General features: G+C 39.4%; 1 protein-coding gene across 3 annotated transcripts in view; it reads right to left on the minus strand.

The window, feature by feature from the left end:
* Positions 1-265: 265 nt before the first annotated feature.
* polr3g (polymerase (RNA) III (DNA directed) polypeptide G) overlaps positions 266-20,978 on the minus strand; it is a 21,585-nt gene continuing 872 nt past the window's right edge. For 2 of the 3 annotated variants that reach the window (XM_061897540.1, XM_061897531.1), the window contains exons 3-8: positions 14,442-14,571; positions 6,412-6,477; positions 6,283-6,342; positions 1,381-1,448; positions 1,194-1,316; positions 266-1,123 (exon numbers count right to left, since the gene is read on the minus strand). In XM_061897540.1, the coding sequence (XP_061753524.1) occupies positions 1,034-1,123; positions 1,194-1,316; positions 1,381-1,448; positions 6,283-6,342; positions 6,412-6,477; positions 14,442-14,571 (537 nt within the window). In that variant the 3' untranslated portion in view covers positions 266-1,033. The remainder of the gene's footprint in view (positions 1,124-1,193; positions 1,317-1,380; positions 1,449-6,282; positions 6,343-6,411; positions 6,478-14,441; positions 14,572-20,978) is intronic. The other variant, XM_061897550.1, reaches the window with a different exon arrangement.

Consider the following 20,978-nt stretch of genomic DNA (forward strand, 5'->3'; position numbering starts at 1 on the left):
ATATATATATATATATATATATATATATATATATATATATATATATATATATATATATATATATATATATATATATACACACACACACACACACACACACACACATACACACACACACACATAGTGGCAGAAACAGGCTTCCATAGAGAACATAGTATCTGTCAGAGGCCAATAAAAATAAAAACAAAAAAACAGCTGTGGGACAAAATTTGCCCCCGGGCCGCACTTTGGACACCCCTGGTTTGAAGCTTATTACACGGTGACATCGTTGAGAAATAATATATTTCAGGACCATTGTGCCATCGTACACTTGTTAGTATTGAAGTTAGACATTAGTGACATTTGAAATAAAGCGATAAAGCTCGGTGAAGAATTGCACAGCATTCCTCAGACGTGTGTGTGTGTGTGTGTGTGTGTGTGTGTGTAAGCCCTTGTACTTCAAATGTTGACATTATGTGCCTTTCAACCTGTGGAAATATTCTCACAGGCTGGACAATAAATAAGTCTATTTTCAAATATTGCCCGTGTGTGTACAGTTTGGCATTTCTTATTTACACAACTCTTTTAAAGCAGGGCTTCTTAACCTTTTGGACCTTGGGGCTCACTAATTATGTCCAACCTTTTACAGCGTGCAACCTCGTCCGACGATATAAAAGCATGTGTTGATCAGGAAGATTATCTTAGGTCAGACTGATTACAAAAATAATTACTAGTCAAATATACTGCGAAAGAATAAAAAGTGATGAAAAATACACTTACAATTAACACTGCTAATTTAAACCAATTTAACAATATATGTTTCTGGAAATAACTCTTTTGAAAATACAACTTCACTACTTTAGTCATAATTTTTGTGCTTCTGACTTCAGCGAGTTTGTCATTACTGCCACAAGTGGTGGAAAAGTGTATTACAGCTGCAAGAAACATTTTGTGGAGGCCCTGGCCCTATGGCTAAGAAGCACTGCTTTAAACCAAGATCTCTTCAGGTAGAAATAGTCCTCCTTAAAGCAGTCTAACAATGTCTACTGACTTGTCAGTATGTTGCCTCTCCATCCATGTTGTCGTCACTGGCCGCTGCAAAGTCTTCTCCGTTGTCAAAGTAGCTTTCGATGTAGTCATTGTCCTACAAAGTCCACACGGCTGAAATATGAGACTGGTCGGGATGATAAAATATGGCGGGAATGAGCTCAAACCTCTTCAATGTCCTCTTCCTCGTACTCCTCGCCTTCAATATCTTCCTCCTCCTCCTCTTCGTTTCCTGTCTTCTTTGGTTTCTCTTCATCAGACTTTTCTCCGTCGTCTTTCTTCTCCAGCTCCTGTTGGATTGGAGAGAAGATTAAGAAGCAGACAAAGCACATGGACACACATGGAAGTACTCACATTTAATTTGGTCAACACAGCTTCTGCATCTTTGCTGGATATCTTCACTGCTTTCTTCTTTTTCTGGCCTGTTGGATGGAGCTTGTTACTACAATTATTATTCCTACTCAGTACCAACATTATTCCTATTCAGTACCAACATTCCTACCCAGTACAATTAATATTCCTACTCAGTACTGACATTATTCCTACCCAGTACAATTTTTATTCCTACTCAGTACCAACATTATTCCTATTCAGTACCAACATTATTCCTATTCAGTACCAACATTCCTACCCAGTACAATTGATATTCCTACTCAGTACTGAAATTATTCCTACCCAGTACAATTTTTATTCCTACTCAGTACCAACATTATTCCTATTCAGTACCAACATTCCTACCCAGTACAATTAATATTCCTACTCAGTACTGACATTATTCCTACCCAGTACATTTTTTATTCCTACTCAGTACCAACATTATTCCTATTCAGTACCAACATTATTCCTATTCAGTACCAACATTATTCCTATTCAGTACAATTAATATTCCTACTCAGTACTGACATTATTCCTACCCAGTACAATTTTTATTCCTACTCAGTACCAACATTATTCCTATTCAGTACCAACATTATTCCTATTCAGTACCAACATTCCTACCCAGTACAATTAATATTCCTACTCAGTACTGACATTATTCCTACCCAGTACAATTTTTATTCCTACTCAGTGCCAACATTATTCATACCCAGTACAATTATTATTCCTACTAGGTGCCGACATTATTTCTACCCTGTACAATTATTATTCCTACTCAATACCGACATTATTTCTACCCAGTACAATTTTTATTCCTACTCAATACCGACATTATTCGTACCCCGTACAATTATTATTCCTACTCAGTACAGACATTATTCTTACCCAGTACAATTATTATTCATACCGAGTACCATTATTATTCTTACTCAGTGCCAACATTATTCCTACCCAGCACAATTATTATTCCTACTCAGTACCGACATTATTCATACTCAGTACAATTATTATTCCTACCCGGTGCCGATATTACTACCTGGTACAATTATTATCCTTACTGCGTATTCCTACCCAGTACAATTATTATTCCTACTCAGTGCCAACATTATTCATACCCAGTACAATTATTATTTTTACTCCGTATTCATACCCAATACAATTATAATTCCTACTCAGTGCCAACATTATTCATAGCCAGTACAATTATTATTCCTACCCAATGCCGACATTATTCCTGCACAGTACAATTATTATTTATTCTCAGTACCGACATTATTCATACCCAGTACCATTTTTATTCTTACTCAGTGCCAACATTATTCCTACCCAGTACAATTATTATTCTTACTCAGTAACGACATTAATCATACCCAGTGCAATTATTATTCCTACTCAGTACCGACATTATTCATACTCAGTACAATTATTATTCCTACCCGGTGCAGATATTATTACTACCCGGTACAATTGTTATTATTACTCCGTATTCATACCCAGTACAATTATTATTCCTACTCAGTACCGACATTATTCCTACCCAGTACAATTATTATTCCTACCCGGTGCCGACATTATTCCTACCCTGTACAATTATTATTCCTACCCGGTACAGACATTATTCCTACCCTAAACAATTAATATTCCTACCCAGTCTTGACATTATTCCTACCCAATACAATTATTATTCCTACCTGGTACTGACATACTGTAATTCCTACCCTGTACAATTATTATTCCTACCCAGTCCCGACATTATTCCTACCCAGTACAATTATTATTCCTACTCAGTACCGACATTATTCCTACCCAGTACAATTATTATCCTACCTGGTGCCGACATTTATTCCTATTCTATACAATTATTATTCCTACTCCATACCAACATTATTCATACTCGGTACAATTATTATTCTTACTCAGTAGCGACATTATTCACACCCAGTAGAAGATTTTTTTTTTCCCCACACTTTAAGAAATGTTCTTTATGTATATTTTCTACCGCTTATTCCCTTTGGGGTCGCTGGAGCCTATCTCAGCTCCAATCAGGCGGAAGGCGGGGTAAACCCTGGACGACAACATTCACACACTAGGGACCATTTAGTGTTGCCAATCAACCTATCCCCAGGTTATATATATATATATATATATATATATATATATATATATATATTTAATAAAATATATATTTAATAAAATATATATTTTTTATATTAAGTAATCATTTTCTTTTTAAGTTAATTCATACATTTATGAACGATGGCAGTTGAAAAAACAAGTTATTGGGGGTCCCCACTCATATATCAAAGGCCTCCGTCAGTCGTAACGACTATGGATACTGCGCCAGTCCAGAGGTCAAGTTTAAACTCAGCGACAACGCCTGCTGTGGCTGATGAGTCCGATGTGGGAGAGGCAAACACGGCCGCATTTACTGCAGATGTAGCTGGAAGGCGCAACTGCAGGAGTGCTTGTCTTCCGCTTGGTTGTTTTTTCATTGGCTGTGGCATGGATCTTTTCCTCGCCAGTCTTCAGCTGTTTGTGAAGGACACTGCGCCATTTGCTGCGGTCAGCCGCTACATCTTCCCAATGTTCAGTGTTTATGTCCAGGGCTTTCATGTCCCGCTTGCAGATATCTTTGAAGCGCAGTTTCGGCCGGCCAACAGATCTCTTGCCAGAGGCAAGTTCGCCATACAGGATGTCCTTTGGGATACGTCCATCCTCCATACGGCACACGTGGCCGAGCCAACGCAGCCTGCGTTGTCTGAGCAGCGTGAACATGGTAGGAAGACCAGCGCGTTGGAGGACTTGGGCATTCGTCACCTTGTCACTCCAATGGATGCCGAGGATGCGGCGAAGGCAGCGCATGTGGAAGGTGTTCAGTTTGCGCTCCTGTTTGGAGTATGTTGTCCATGTTTCGCTGCCGTAGAGAAGAGTGCTGACAATGCAGGCGTTGTACACTGCCATCTTGGTAGGAGTTGTCAGCTTCCGGTTCTCCCAGACGCGGGTTGTGAGGCGCCCTAGGGTTGTGGCAGCTTTGCCGATACGTTTGTTGATCTCACTATCAAGGGACAGATTGTCACTGATGGTGGATCCCAGGTAAGTAAATTGGTGTACTATTTTGAGTTGGTGCTTATCAATTGTGATGGCTGGTGGAGTGTCCACTTCCTGACTCAGCACATTGGTCTTGTTTAGGCTGATGGTAAGCCCAAAGTCTTTGCAGGCCTGGGAGAATCTGTCCATAAGGCACTGGAGTTCTGGTTCAGTGTGCGAAATGACGGCGGCATCATCCGCAAAGAGCAGGTCCCGGATGGTTGTCTCACGGACTTTGGTCCTTGCTTTAAGACGGGCTAGGTTGAAAAGTCGGCCGTCAGATCTTGTACGTAGATAAACCCCTTCTGTTGCAGTCCCAAAAGCATGTTTGATGAGCAGGGCAAAGAAGATACCGAAAAGGGTAGGAGCAAGGACGCAACCTTGTTTGACTCCGCTCTTAATGTGAAATGGGTTGAATATGCTACCCTCATACTGGATGGTTGCCTTCATGTCGTCATGGAAAGATCTAATGAGACTATGGAGCTTTGGAGGGCATCCAATCTTGGGTAGGATGCTGAAGAGCCCTTCTCTGCTAACCAGGTCGAAAGCCTTGGTCAGGTCAATGAAGGATATGTACAGGGGCTTCTGTTGTTCCCTGCATTTCTCCTGAAGTTGGCGTAGGGAGAATATCATGTCCACTGTAGAGCGCTTGGCGCGAAAGCCGCATTGAGATTCCGGGTAAACGCGCTCAGCAAGAGTCTGAAGGCGCACAAGCACGACACGGGCATAGAGTTTTCCTACTATATTCAAGAGGGAGATGCCCCTGTAATTGTTACAGTCGCTCCTGTCGCCCTTATTTTTGTAAAGGGTGACAATCTTGGCATCTCTCATGTCCTGCGGCACGGCTCCCTCTTTCCAGCACTGGCAGAGGACATCATGCAAAGGCTGCAGGAGGGTGTCTTTACAGCGCTTGATGAGATCTGGGGGGATGCCATCAGTACCAGGTGCTTTGCCAATCGCTAAGCTGTCGATCGCTTTGTGAAGTTCAGCAAGTGTTGGTTCAGCATCTAATTCCTCAATGATGGGCAGCTGTTCAATGGCATCAAGGGCTGAGGCGACTACAGTGTTCTCTCTGGAGTAGAGTTCTGAATAGTGCTCTACCCATCTGTCCAACTGCTTGCCCTTGTCAGTGATAACTTCCCCGCTGGTGGTCTTTAGGGGGGCTGTTTTGCTCTGTGTTGGGCCCAGAGCAGCCTTTATGCCCTCGTACATCCCTCTGATGTTACCTGAGGTAGCTGCAGACTGGACATGTTAAAAATAAGTCACATTTTTATTTTTTAGAGAGAATTGTCAGCTCGCAGTTATTGAGCCAGTCGTCAGCTATCAATTAACGTGCCAGTTACCAGCTTGAGTTTAGCGTGCCAGTTGCCAGCTAGCGATTAGAGCGACAATTGTCAGCTAGCGATTAACGCACTAGTTGTCAGAGATGAATGCTGTTAGTTGCCAGCTAGCGATTAGAGAGAGAATTGTCAGCTTGCGATTAATGCGCTAGTTGTCTGCTAGTAATTAGAATGACAATTGCCAGTTGGACATTAATGCGTTCGTCATCAGCTAGCGATTAGCGACACTACTATATAATTGGAGTACTTTAGTATTGCACAATAGTATGGTACCTTTAAGACCAGTTGAATGTAAAACAATTGTATAAAATAAGGATAATTGGGGGTCCCTGTGCCACCTGTCCAGTGGTCTGGGGGTCCCTGCCCAGGAAAAAGGTTGAAGACCACAATTTAACATGGAGTAAAATCCTCCTTTAACCAAAAAAAACCTTAGGAATGTGATTTGAAATACCTGTTTTCACTTTGGCCTTTTTCTTTTGTGGCATCAATTCTTTGGGGAAGAGATTCCAATCTTCAAATACAAAACATTGATATGTTGAATGTGCTTCAGAGCACCAGCATCCTGTTGTGTTTCAATCACCTGGTGTCCAGTCCTCATGGTCCTCATGCTTCTGCTTCAAGTACCTCTCTGTGTACTTCTGCACATCTGCAAACACCACACTTTACCATCTTTACACACACCTGTCATGGCCCCCCCATATTCACACTTTACCATGTTGACACACACACACACACCTGTCATGGCCCCCCATATTCACACTTTACCATCTTTACACACACCTGTCATGCCCCCCACCATATTCACACTTTACCATGTTGACACACACACACACACACACACACCTGTCATGGCCCCCACCATTTTCACACTTTACCATCTTTACACACACCTGTCATGCCTCCCACCATATTCACACTTTACCATGTTGACACACACACACACACACACACACACACACACCTGTCATGGCACCACCATATTCACATTTTACCATCTTTACACACACCTGTCATGGCCCCCGCCATATTCACACTTTACCATGTTGACACACACCTGTCATGCCCCCCACCATATTCACACTTTACCATGTTGACACACACACACACACACACCTGTCATGGTACCACCATATTATTCACATTTTACCATCTTTACACACACCTGTCATGGCCCCACCATATTCACACTTAACCATGTTGACACACACACACACACACACACACACACACACACACACACACACCTGTCATGGCCCCACCATATTCACACTTAACCATGTTGACACACACACACACACACACACACACACACACACACACACACACCTGTCATGGCCCCACCATATTCACACTTTACCAAGTTGACACACACACACACACCACCATATTCACATTTTACCATCTTTACACACACCTGTCATGGCCCCACCATATTCACACTTTACCATGTTGACACACACCTGTCATGGCCCCACCATATTCACACACACACACACACACACAACCATATTCACACTTTACCATCTTTACACACACCTGTCATGTCCCCCCATATTCACACTTTACCATCTTTACACACACCTGTCATGCCCCCCACCATATTCACACTTTACCATGTTGACACACACACACACACCTGTCATGGCCCCCACCATTTTCACACTTTACCATCTTTACACACACCTGTCATGCCTCCCACCATATTCACACTTTACCATGTTGACACACACACACACACACACCTGTCATGGCCCCCGCCATATTCACACTTTACCATGTTGACACACACCTGTCATGCCCCCCACCATATTCACACTTTACCATGTTGACACACACACACACACACACACACACACACACACACACACACCTGTCATGGCCCCCGCCATATTCACACTTTACCATGTTGACACACACCTGTCATGCCCCCCACCATATTCACACTTTACCATGTTGACACACACACACACACACACACACACACACACACCTGTCATGGCCCCCACCATATTCACACTTTACCATGTTGACACACACCTGTCATGCCCCCCACCATATTCACACTTTACCATGTTGACACACACACACACACACACACACACACACACACACACACACCTGTCATGGCCCCCGCCATATTCACACTTTACCATGTTGACACACACCTGTCATGCCTCCCACCATATTCACACTTTACCATGTTGACACACACCTGTCATGCCTCCCACCATATTCACACTTTACCATGTTGACACACACACACACACACACCTGTCATGGCCCCCGCCATATTCACACTTTACCATGTTGACACACACCTGTCATGCCCCCCACCATATTCACACTTTACCATGTTGACACACACACACACACATCTGTCATGGTACCACCATATTATTCACATTTTACCATCTTTACACACACCTGTCATGGCCCCACCATATTCACACTTTACCATGTTGACACACACCTGTCATGGCCCCACCATATTCACACACACACACACACACACACACACACACACAACCATATTCACATTTTACCATCTTTACACACACCTGTCAAGGCCCCACCATATTCACACTTTACCATGTTGACACACACACACCACCATATTCACATTTTACCATCTTTACACACACCTGTCATGGCCCCACCATATTCACACTTTACCATGTTGACACACACACACACACACACACACACACACACACACACACACACACACACCTGTCATGGCACCACCATATTCACATTTTACCATGTTGACACACACACACACCTGTCATGGCACCACCATATTCACATTTTACCATGTTGACACACACCTGTCATGGCCCTCTACATCTTGGCCAGCCTCGTTAACTCTTAGCTCGAGAGCACAGAGTCAGTGATTTTGATTATGACATGAATATGATATCCCATTATTACATTATGACATAACATTATGATATGACATGTATGACATTATTATTATATCATTATATGACATGTTTTGACACTATGATGACATTATGATATATTATGACATATTACATTTTTTTTTATATTACGACATGAATATATGACGACATTATGACATGATATGACATAATGGCATTATAATGACATTTATGATCTTATGACATGAATATGACATGACATTACAATATGACAATATGACATGACAATATTATGACATGATATATTATGACATATTACATTTTTTATTACATTATTATATTAGGACATGATATGACTGACAATCTTATGGCATGAATATGATATGACATGATATGACATAATGACAATCTTATGACATGAATATGATATGACATGATATTATGACATGAATGATATGACATTACAATATGACATGACAATACTATGACATTGACATGAATGTTATGACATGATGACATGATATATTATGACATATTACTATTATATTGTGACATGATATGACATAATGACGTTATATGACATTATGATCTTATGACATAATGACATTAATATGACATATGACATAAATGATATTATGACATTACAATATGACATGACATTACATTTTTTTTATATTATGACGTGAATATATGACGACATTATATTATGACGTAATTATGTTATAATATGACATTATGATCTTATGACAATGACATGACTGATATGACATGACATTACAATATTATGACATATGACATGAATATGCTATGACATTACATTTTTATGATATTATGACATAAATCATATGACATTACATTATGATATAACATGACTTAAAATTACATTATTATGACACTGACATTATTATATGACATTGTTATATGATATTGTGACATGAAATATGACATGAATATGATATATTATGACATTATATTATGATATGACATTTTTATGATACAACATACATATGATATAACCTTATTATGACACGGTATTAGGACATAATGACATTATAATATTACATTATTATGCCATGACATAACATGAATATGATAAGACATTATGATATGATATTGTGACATCATGAAATATGACATGAATATGATATGACATAACATATGACATTGTGATATTATGACATTATTATGACATGACATTATGACATAACATTACAATATGACATAATACGACATTATTCTGAAATGACAATTATATGACATTATATGATACAGTGACAGTATGACATGACATGAATATGACATGACATTATTATGACATCATTATTATATTATGACATTGATATTCCACAGGAATGGGAGAGCAAAGCTGCTTGACACCATGTGACTTCTGTGCAGATCACACCTTCTAACTTATTGACCAAAGTAACTATTTAGTTTTCCTACATTTACTTAACAGTGGAGATGTGTGGGTTTGGCATTTTTGGTTCACCTTTGCTCATAACCAATGCTAATGGACCTGTAAAGAAAGTAAAAGTGTGGCCTAACTGCACTTCACCACACACGTCTGCTCTGCCAGAGCATAAGAAGTAGCAGAAATGTGTAATGCACCTTGCTGCTACGTTTAGCAAGTAAAGCACAGGTGGCCATCTATCAATAAGCTGGCTTTTGTTCTTTCCATTTTGACATAAAAAATACACGCACTGCGTGGAATTGCATACATTTTAAAACTTTAATTTTATCCGATATTGCAACAAATATATTATCTTACTTTTCAAAATATTTCTTGTTCAAATAAATACAAAATATGTGTTTGACTAATGATTTCAAAGCAAGTTCCATCCATCCATCCATTTTCTACCGCTTATTCCCTTTCGGGGGTCGCCTATCTCAGCTACAATCGGGCGGAAGGCGGGGTACACCCTGGACAAGTCGCCACCTCATCGCAGGGCCAACACAGATAGACAGACAACATTCACACTCACATTCACACACTAGGGCCAATTTAGTGTTGCCAATCAACCTATCCCTAGGTGCATGTCTTTGGAAGTGGGAGGAAGCCGGAGTACCCGGAGGGAACCCACGCATTCACGGGGAGAACATGCAAACTCCACACAGAAAGATCCCGAGCCTGGATTTGAACCCAGGACTGCAGGACCTTCGTATTGTGAGGCAGACGCACTAACCCCTCTGCCACCGTGAAGCCTTCAAAGCAAGTTATCCAGGAAATTACAAAAATGACAAGTGATTTTACCGTATATATTTAGTTGCTGTATTTTACTTAGTATTGAAAAACACTAACACCGTTTTGTTTTTTTAATAGAAAAATTCTGGCAACTGAGCCTGCCAGGGGCCCTGCAATGAGGGGGTGACTTGTCCAGGGTGTACCCCGCCTTCCACCCCCCCGACCCCAAAAGGGACAAGCAGTAGAAAATGGATGAGCTGCCAGGTTTTTTTATACCGTAAAATCGACAATTGTTGTTTTTACGGTGAAAAACAGTACCACGGTTGCCAGAATTTTAAAAATAACATACGTATAATTGATATGCTTTTTCCATTGATATGTTGTGAAAAACACCTAAACCTTTACAGTAAATTTCTAGCGACCAAGCTACCAGTTTTTTTAATATGTTATGTAAAAAAAACAAAAACAGTATATTTTACAATACAATTCTGGTGACTGAGTTTTTTTTACTGTAAAATCTATGGCTGCTGTTTTTACAGTCTATTACTGTAAATGGAAAAACGACACCAGTTTTTTATCCTCCGCAGTAAAAAACTGGCAGCTCAGTTGACAGAATTTAAAAAAACAGTGGTACTGTTTTTCTACCAGTAACATGTTGTGAAAACAACCTAAACTTTAACAGTAAAATTCTGGCGACTGAGCTGCCAGTTTTTTACTGGAAAAAAACAGTTTTTCCATTTACCGTAATATGTTGTAACTGTATATTTTGCGGTAACATTCACACACGGTCTATTACTGTTAATGGAAAAACTGTACCACAGGGGTAAAAAAACTGGCAGCTCAGTTGCCAGAATTAAAAAAAAAAACAACAAAAAAAAACACAGTGGTACCATTTTTCCATTATCGTAATATGTTGTAAAAAATAACTTACATTTTACAGTAAAATTCTGGTGACTGAGTTGACAGTTGAGTATTTTAACCGCAAAATCTATGGTTACTGTAAATGGAAAAATGGAAAGTTTTTTTCCACGGTAAAAAACTGGCAGCTCAGTTGCCAGAATTTAAAAAACAAAAAAACAAAAACACAAACAGTGGTACCATTTTTCCATTATCGTAATATGTTGTAAAAAATAACTTACATTTTACAGTAAAATTCTGGTGACTGAGTTGACAGTTGAGTATTTTAACAGCAAAATCTATGGTTACTGTAAATGGAAAAATGGAAAGTTTTTTTCCCACGGTAAAAAAATGGCCGCTCAGTTGCCAGAATAAAAAATAATAATGCTACCGTTTTTTGCATTTACCGTAATATGTTGTTAAAAAAAACTAACACTGTATATTTTACACTAACATTTTGGTGACTGAGTTGAGGTTTTTTTACTGTAAATGTAAAAACCTTACCAGAATTGCCAGAATTAAAACAAACAGTAGTACCATTTTTCCATTGACCGTAATGTCGTAAAAAAAACAAAACAAAAAAAAACACTGGTCATTTTACAGTAAAATTGTGGTGACCGACTTCAGTTTTTTTTTTTTACCGCAAAATATACAGTTACTGTAAATGGAAAAACTATGTTTTTTTCCAGGGTAAAAAACTGGCAGCTCAGTTGCCAGAATTTAAAAAACAAAAAAAAAAAACAGTGGTACCATTTTTCCATTATCGTAATATGTTGTAAAAAATAACTTACGTTTCACAGTAAAATTCTGGTGACTGAGTTGACAGTTGAGTATTTTAACAGCAAAATCTATGGTTACTGTAAATGGAAAAATGGGAAGTTTTTTTCCACGGTAAAAAACTGGCTGCTCAGTTGCCAGAATGAAAAATAATAATGCTACCGTTTTTTGCATTTACCGTAATATGTTGTAAAAAAAAAAATAAAATAACACTATATATTTTACACTAACATTTTGGTGACTGAGTTGAGTTTTTTTTACTGTAAATGTAAAAACTGTACCACAGTTGCCAGAAAAAAACAAAAAAAAAAAACAGTGGTACCATTTTTCCATTATCGTAATATGTTGTAAAAAATAACTTACGTTTTACAGTAAAATTCTGGTGACTGAGTTGACAGTTGAGTATTTTAACAGCAAAATCTATGGTTACTGTAAATGGAAAAATGGGAAGTTTTTTTCCACGGTAAAAAACTGGCTGCTCAGTTGCCAGAATGAAAAATAATAATGCTACCGTTTTTTGCATTTACCGTAATATGTTGTAAAAAAAAAAATAAAATAACACTATATATTTTACACTAACATTTTGGTGACTGAGTTGAGTTTTTTTTACTGTAAATGTAAAAACTGTACCACAGTTGCCAGAAAAAAATAAAAACAGTAGTACCGTTTTTCAATTGACCGTAATGTCGTAAAAAAAAAAAAAAAAAGCACTGGTCATTTTACAGTAAAATTGTGGTGACCGACTTCAGTTTTTTTTTTTACCGCAAAATATACAGTTACTGTAAATGGAAAAACTACGTTTTTTTCCCAGGGTAAAAAACTGGCAGCTCAGTTGCCAGAATAAAAAAAAATTAAAGCTGCAAGCAGCGTTGGTCGGGTCCGCCTTTGGCCGCTGCCGCCGTGTCCCGAGTCCCGATCTTAGTCAGACCTACATAGAAGTTTTTGTTTCATCACTCTACAACATTCCTAACAGAATTTACAAGCAGTTTTGTCAGTTTTTTTTCCTAGGGCGAGCTAGAGCACAATTTCATTTTTGGGGTTTGGTTTTTTATTGGATGGCAATTTTCACCAGTCCTGATGTGTGTGTAAAATTTGGTGAGTTTTGAAGCATGTTAAGGGGGTCAAATTACAGATTGGCGTTTCTGGATGTTGTTGATAAATGGCTTTCGCTTGGCATAGTATAGCTTTAACTGGCACTTTGAAGCATTTTAAGGGGGTCAAATATCAGTTCAAAAAGGCAAAAAAGGCATTTTTTGCAAAAATTTTGTTTTGAAGGGATTTTTGCCAACTTCCTGTTGATTTTAGGTATAGAAGTGTTTTATTGGAAATGTAGGTCTAAGTCAGACCTACATAGAGGTTTTTGTTTCATGTCTCTACGACATTCCTAACGGAAGTTACAAGCAGTCTGTTTTTTGTCTCTTCCTAGGGGGCGCTAGCGCGCAATTTTCATTTTTGGGGTTTGGTTGCTTAATAAGTTGGTCTGCCGCTCCATACCGATGCTACCATTTTTACATTTACCGTAATACGTTGTAAAAAAAACTAAAAAAAATCACTGTATATTTTGCTGTAACATTCTGGTGACTGAGTTGAGTTTTTTTTACTGTAAAATCTACTGAAGGTTTATTACTGTAAATTCAAAAACTGTACCACAGTTGCCAGAATTAAAAAAAAACAAAAAACACTGGTACCGTTTTTCCATTTACTGCAATGTTATAAAAACAAAAAACACTTGATTTTACAGTAAAATTCTGTTGACAGTTTTTTTTATACGTAAAATCTATGGTTACTGTAAATGGATCTATATATGAACGCCATGACTCACCAAGTCCTCCACACGAGTCAAGTTGGACGTGAGAAATGTGCACTCCTCACCTGCCTTTTTGGCGTGGAACTTGATGTTGTGTGGCATCCGCCCCATGGCTCCTCTCATCTCCTGTTTGAGAGCCAGCATGTAGTTCTCCACCTCCCCCGCCTTCAGTGGCACAGGCTTGAAGTCCGGCACCTGCGAGGGGCGGGGAGGAAGGACGAGGTCAGACTTGTTTTCATAGCAGTAAATGTAGAGTCTATTAGGGTTGGACGGTATACCACTAGTTGCACAGCACAGCTATACTAATTCATTATATTCGGTACTATACCGCCTCTAAAAAGTAGAGCGTGTTCGGCAGCGCACAATCACCGAGTACTCACAAGCAGACACAGTGTGTAGACAGAAAAGGGAGAACGTACGCATTTTGGCCTAAAAACTAAAAGATAAATGTGAAGTATATTACTGAAACGCCCTCAGGAAGAGGTGCTTTAAGACATGGCGAGCTAGCTAGCGACTAACTTCCATCAGCAGTGTTTTAGCTACTTCTAAATCGCTAATCCTTGTCTCCATGGCGACAAATAAAGTAAGTTTCTAACAAGTATCATCCCTGCAGGACGAGGAATAGCTAAACATGTTTCACGACACACCGTAGCTCACCGGCGTCAAAATGTAAACAAATGCCATTGGTGGATCCACACCTGACATCCACTGTGATGATACCAAGTACTAGAGTGTATCAAGTCGATACTACAATGATTACATTGATATTTTTTTCCATCCATTTTCTACCGCTTATTCCCTTTCGGGGTCGCGGGGGGCGCTGGCGCCTATCTCAGCTACAATTGGGCAGAAGGCAGGGTACACCCTGGACAAGTCGCCACCTCATCGCAGGGCCAACACAGATAGACGGACAACATTCACACTCACATTCACACACTAGGGCCAATTTTGATTGGCAACACTAAATTGATATTTTTTTTAAAATCACAAAATCTTTTTTCGTTATTTTTGAATGTATATTACGTTTGTAAAGTCAGGAAATATGTCCCTTGACACATGAAGACTTAAATTATATCCAATGTATGATCCCGTAACTACTTGGTATCGGATCGATACCCAAATTTGTGGTATCATCCAAAATTAATACAAAGTATCCAAAAGTAAACAGGAGAATAAGTGATTATTACATTTTAACAGAAGTGTAGATAGAACATCCATCCATCCATTTTCTACCGCTTATTCCCTTTTGCGGTCGCGGGGGGCGCTGGCGCCTATCTCAGCTACAATCGGGCAGAAGGCGGGGTACCCTGGACAAGTCGCCACCTCATCCAAGGCATGTTTACCTCTAAAGGCTTAGTGGCCACATACGTGGACAGCACCTCCATCCATTTTCTACCGATTGTCCCTTTTGGGATCGCGGTGGGTGCTGGAGCCTATCTCAGCTGCATTCAGGCGGAAGGCGGCGTACACCTTTGACAAGTCGCCACCTCATCGCAGGACCAACACAGATAGACAGACAACATTCACACACTAGGGCCAATTAAGTGTTGCCAATCAACCTATCCCCAGGTGCATGTCTTTGGAAGTGGGAGGAAGCCGGAGTACCCGGAGGGAACACACGCAGTCACGGCGAGAACATGCAAACTCCACACAGAAAGATCCCGAGCGCAGGATCGAACCCAGGACCTTCGTATTGTGAGGAACATGCACTAACCCCTGTCCCACCGTGCTGCCATAACAATAATTTATTCCCTCCTTAATTGAACAATATTGCATTTAAGACACCAAATGTCGCCCTGCGATGAGGTGGCGACTTGTCCAGGGTGTACGCCGCCTTCAGCACGATTGTAGCTGAGATAGGTACCAGCGCCCCCCGCGACCCTACAGGGAATAAGCGGTAGAAAATGGATGGATGGCTGGACACCAAATGTGTCAACATAAACAAGTATCAAATAATTATAGTTGCATATTACTTACACATACAAAGTCTCCAAGGCAGTATTAGAAAGTGTTCAGTAACAAACGTGTCCGCATCATTCAACTTGCTGCTTCATGAATTACTGTGTTCACCATTGTACGTCATGACTTTATTAAAAATAAGGTACTATCCATCTCATTACGTGACTTGACTACTAATAGAAATAAACTGTTGTATGACTGGATGTAAATTCTGTACAAATTAGGAACAGGAAGAGAACGTGTGTGTTAGTAATTGCCATAAAGTAGAAAAAGGGGTGGTGTTAAATACTACTCCTTAAGGCTGGGCGATATGACTAAAAAATGTATAACCATATAAGTGTTTCATATCAGTCGATATCGATAATTATTGATTGAAAAAAAAACAAAAAAACTATTCTAAATGAAGACCAGGAGAAAAAAGGCTGAATTTAAATACTTTTATTTTAAATATAAGCTTTAAAGGGGAACATTATCACCAAACCTATGCAAGCGTCAATATATACCTTGATGTTGCAGAAAAAAGACCATATATTTTTTTAACCGATTTCCGAACTCTAAATGGGTGAATTTTGGCAAATTAAACGCCTTTCTGTTTATCGGTCTTTTAGCGATGACGTCAGAACGTGACGTCATCGAGGTAACACACCCGCCATATTCATGTTCACAGTACAAACACCGGGTCTCAGATCTGTTATTTTCCGTTTTTTCGACAATTTTTTGGAACCTTGGAGACATCATGCCTCGTCGGTGTGTTGTTGGAGGGTGTAACAACACTAACAGGGAGGGATTCAAGTTGCACCACTGGCAAGAAATCTGCCGCCAGACCCCCATTGAATGTACCAAAGTGTCTTCACATTTGACTGGCGATGCTAAGACAGACATGGCACAGAGATGTATGGATAACCTGCAGATGCATTTGCAACAATTAAGTCAACGAAATCACAAAGGTGATTTTTGTTGATGTTGTTGACTTATGTGCTAATCAGACATATTTGGCCACGGCATGACTGCCAGCTAATCGATGCTAACATGCTACGCTAATCGGTGCTAACATGCTATTAACGCTAGCTGTATGTACATTTGAAACTAGATACCCGCATTTAATGCGAAACAAACACTTACCAATCGACGGATTTAAGTTGCTCCAGTGTCACAAGGTGCGAAAGTCCTGATCGTTGGGTCCGCACATTTTACCGGCGATGCTAATAAGGCAGCCATGCTATGGGCCACTTCATTAGGTACACCCACACTATGGCCGGATAGCGTCAATAGCTATTCGCTCAATAGCTTCAATTTCTTCTTCAATTTCGTTTTCGCTATCTGCCTCCATACTCCGACCATCTGTTTCAATACATGCGTTATCCGTTGAATTGCTTAAGCCACTGAAATCAGAGTCTGAATCCGAGCTAATGTCGCTATATCGTGCTGTGGTAACCGCCATGTTGTTTGTATTGGCAGCCCTGTATGACGTCACAGGGAAATGGATAGTGGTTTCGAAGATAGCGAAAATAAGGCACTTTAAAACTTTATTTAGGGATATTCCGGGACCGGTAAAATTTTGAAAAAAACTTTAAAAAAATACAACAAGCCACTGGGAACTGATTTTTATTGTTTTTAACCCTTTTGAAATTGTGATAATGTTCCCCTTTAACCTTTAGAACGAAGTCAGCATTATGAAAAACAGTCAAATAAATGAAAATACTGGTCGATGTGCAAATAATGACATTAAATAAATGCTTAATCCAACAAAACGTGCAAAGTATTGTAATTAAGAAATTAGTAGTGTACAACTCAGGCTTTAAAGCCATATTGGTGACAATAAATGCAAATAAATAACAGTCACATTAAGCAAGCAGAAACGAACATGTCTTACAGAATATTGTAAACATCGGAATAAACTTGCGTCTGAACATCTGTGACAAAATACTGCCAAACTGGTGACGTGACGTTTCCTTTTTTATTTACAATTTCCTCTCGTGCTGCCGCACTCATATTCCCGTTTCGTATCACTCCTCGTCGTCAGCTAGCCGTTGTTGCTTTTTTTTCTTTTTTTTTTTTTTCCTGTTACCATTTCCCAGATTGCCTTGCGGTTCAGGCTCGGCCGTGATAGGTCGAGAGGCCAAAGCCCTTCCTCTGCCTACACCCCCCAGAATGCCGTGCGGTTGCGCATTGGCCTTTCTTCTTATTTTTTTCCAACAGAACTCAGTGAAATTATCGAACGTTCTATCGACCACATTTTCTATTGATATTGATCACATGTCTATCGCGATATATATTATTGTTTTATCGCCCAGCCCTACTACTCCTTTTGAAAATATGTGATGTATCATATTGAAAATATATACCAAAATAAACTTTGGTTTAAAGTCCATCAATAGGATAATAATAAATACCGTACTTTTCGGACTATAAGTCGCAGTTTTTTTCTTAGTTTGGCCGGGGGTGCGACTTATGTGTGAAATTATTAACACATTCCCGTAAAATATCAAATAATATTATTTGTCTCATTCACCTAAGAGACTAGACGTATAAGATTTCATGGGATTTATCGATTAAGAGTGACAGATTGTTTGGTAAACATATAGCATGTTCTATATGTTAGTTATTTGAACGACTATTACCATAATATGTTATGTTAACATACCAGGCACCTTCTCAGTTGGTTATTTATGCCTCATATAACATACACTTATTTCGGCCTGTTGTTCACTATTCTTTATTTATTTTAAATTGCCTTTCAAATGTCTATTCTTGGCGTTGGATTTTATCAAATAAATTTCCCCCAAAAATGCGACTTATATATTTTTTACCTTCTTTATTATGCATTTTTGGCCGGTGCGACGTATACTTGGTCATCATTGTCACTGCCACTGACGTCCCACTGGGGGGAGTTTTTCCTTGCCCTAATGTGGGCTCTACCGAGCATGTCGTTGTGGTTTGTGCCGCCCTTTGAGACACTAGTGATTTAGGGCTATATAAATAAACATTGATTGATTGATTGATTAATTGACTTTTTCCCTTCCCTTAAAAAAGTCACATAAAAACAATGTTTGACCTTAATACCGTATTATTCCAGACTACAAGCCGCTACTTTTTTGCCCCAGGCTTTGAACCTTGCGACTTAAAAAACTGTGCCACTAATTTATGGATTTTCCTTCGCTGATGGCCATAATGTTTTGTATTAAACAAAAAATCTTCCTTGGACTGACACTGAAAAGGTGTGTTATTGTTTGTGCTATGGCGCCATCTTTTGGACAAGTTGGCAGGTGCTGCAGGTTGAAAATGTACTTCCTGTTTCATCCTCTGAACCGGAAGTGCAACCATCCATAACGTTTCTCCTCAAGAGGATTCCTCATTCATCACTCCAAGAAACATTTTTAAGATTTACAATATAACTAAAACTATTCTTACTTATGTGATGTTTGTAGGAATGTTTTTATACATATTTGTACATGCCATCGTAATCAAGCTAGTATCCTTAGCATTAGCTAATATGCTAACACGTTTATGAGTATCTGTCAGTATTATTAACTTAAAGTGGCATTCTTTTTGTATTATTTCAGCTTTACAAATTTCTCAGTAGATTCCCCAAAACGTCACCATGGACTTTTTGAGTCTGTTTAGCCGATTGGAGAGCTAGTGGGTCCACGACGATGACTTCTGTTTTGTTTGCTCAGCCGTTCTACTGCCGTGTGTCAGACGCCGTTTGGAAACCATTAAAAAGGTAGGTAAATAAGCATTAACAAAATATGTTGTACCCTGTGGCTATTGTAAGGAAGAATATGTGTTTTTTCCTAAAAATTTGGGTGTGGCTTAAATACTATAGCCTTGAAAACACTGTACTTTATTCACCCTTACACTTAAAGGCCTACTGAAACCCACTACTACCGACCACGCAGTCTGATAGTTTATATATCAATGATGAAATATTAACATTGCAACACATGCAAATACGGCCTTTTTAGTTTACTAAATTGCAATTTTAAATTTCCCGCAAGTTTCTTGTTGAAAACGTTGCGGAATGATTACGTGTGGGCGTGACGTCACGGACTGTCAGGAAATATTAGCGCTGCACCAATAGCGGCTAAAAGTCATCTGCTTTAATCGCATGATTACACAGTATTTTGGACATCTGTGTTGCTGAATCTTTTGCAATTTGTTCATTTAATAATGGAGACTATAAAGAACAATGCTGTTGGTGGAAAGCGGTGGATTGCAGCTGTCTTTAGCACCGAGACACAGCCGGCGTTTGTTGTGAAGCAGAGCGGTCAAGCTAACATGTTTTCTCTATGTCAACCAGCATGTTTAGGGATGGGAAAATTGTGATGTATATCTTACCGGAGAAATCATTGGATTATTCGTCTTCCTACAGCAGCTGTCAAAAAAGGCAGCTGTGAGCTTGGCTCCTCGGCTTCTCTCTGAGACACTGCGTGTTCACTGCAGCCATCCGACCTCGAGGTATGTCATTACAATCTTTACAATCTCACTAAAACACTATTAAAACAATAAGCAGATAAGGGATCTTCCAGAATTATCCTAGTAAATGTGTCTAATTACATCTGAAACGCTCACATCGCCGCCGCCCGAAGCCGTCGCTTTTTTTTTTTTTTTTCCTAGTCCTTTACTATCAATATCCTAATTTA

This window comes from Nerophis ophidion, linkage group LG01 (genome assembly GCF_033978795.1).
Source record: "Nerophis ophidion isolate RoL-2023_Sa linkage group LG01, RoL_Noph_v1.0, whole genome shotgun sequence".
NCBI lineage: Eukaryota > Metazoa > Chordata > Actinopteri > Syngnathiformes > Syngnathidae > Nerophis > Nerophis ophidion.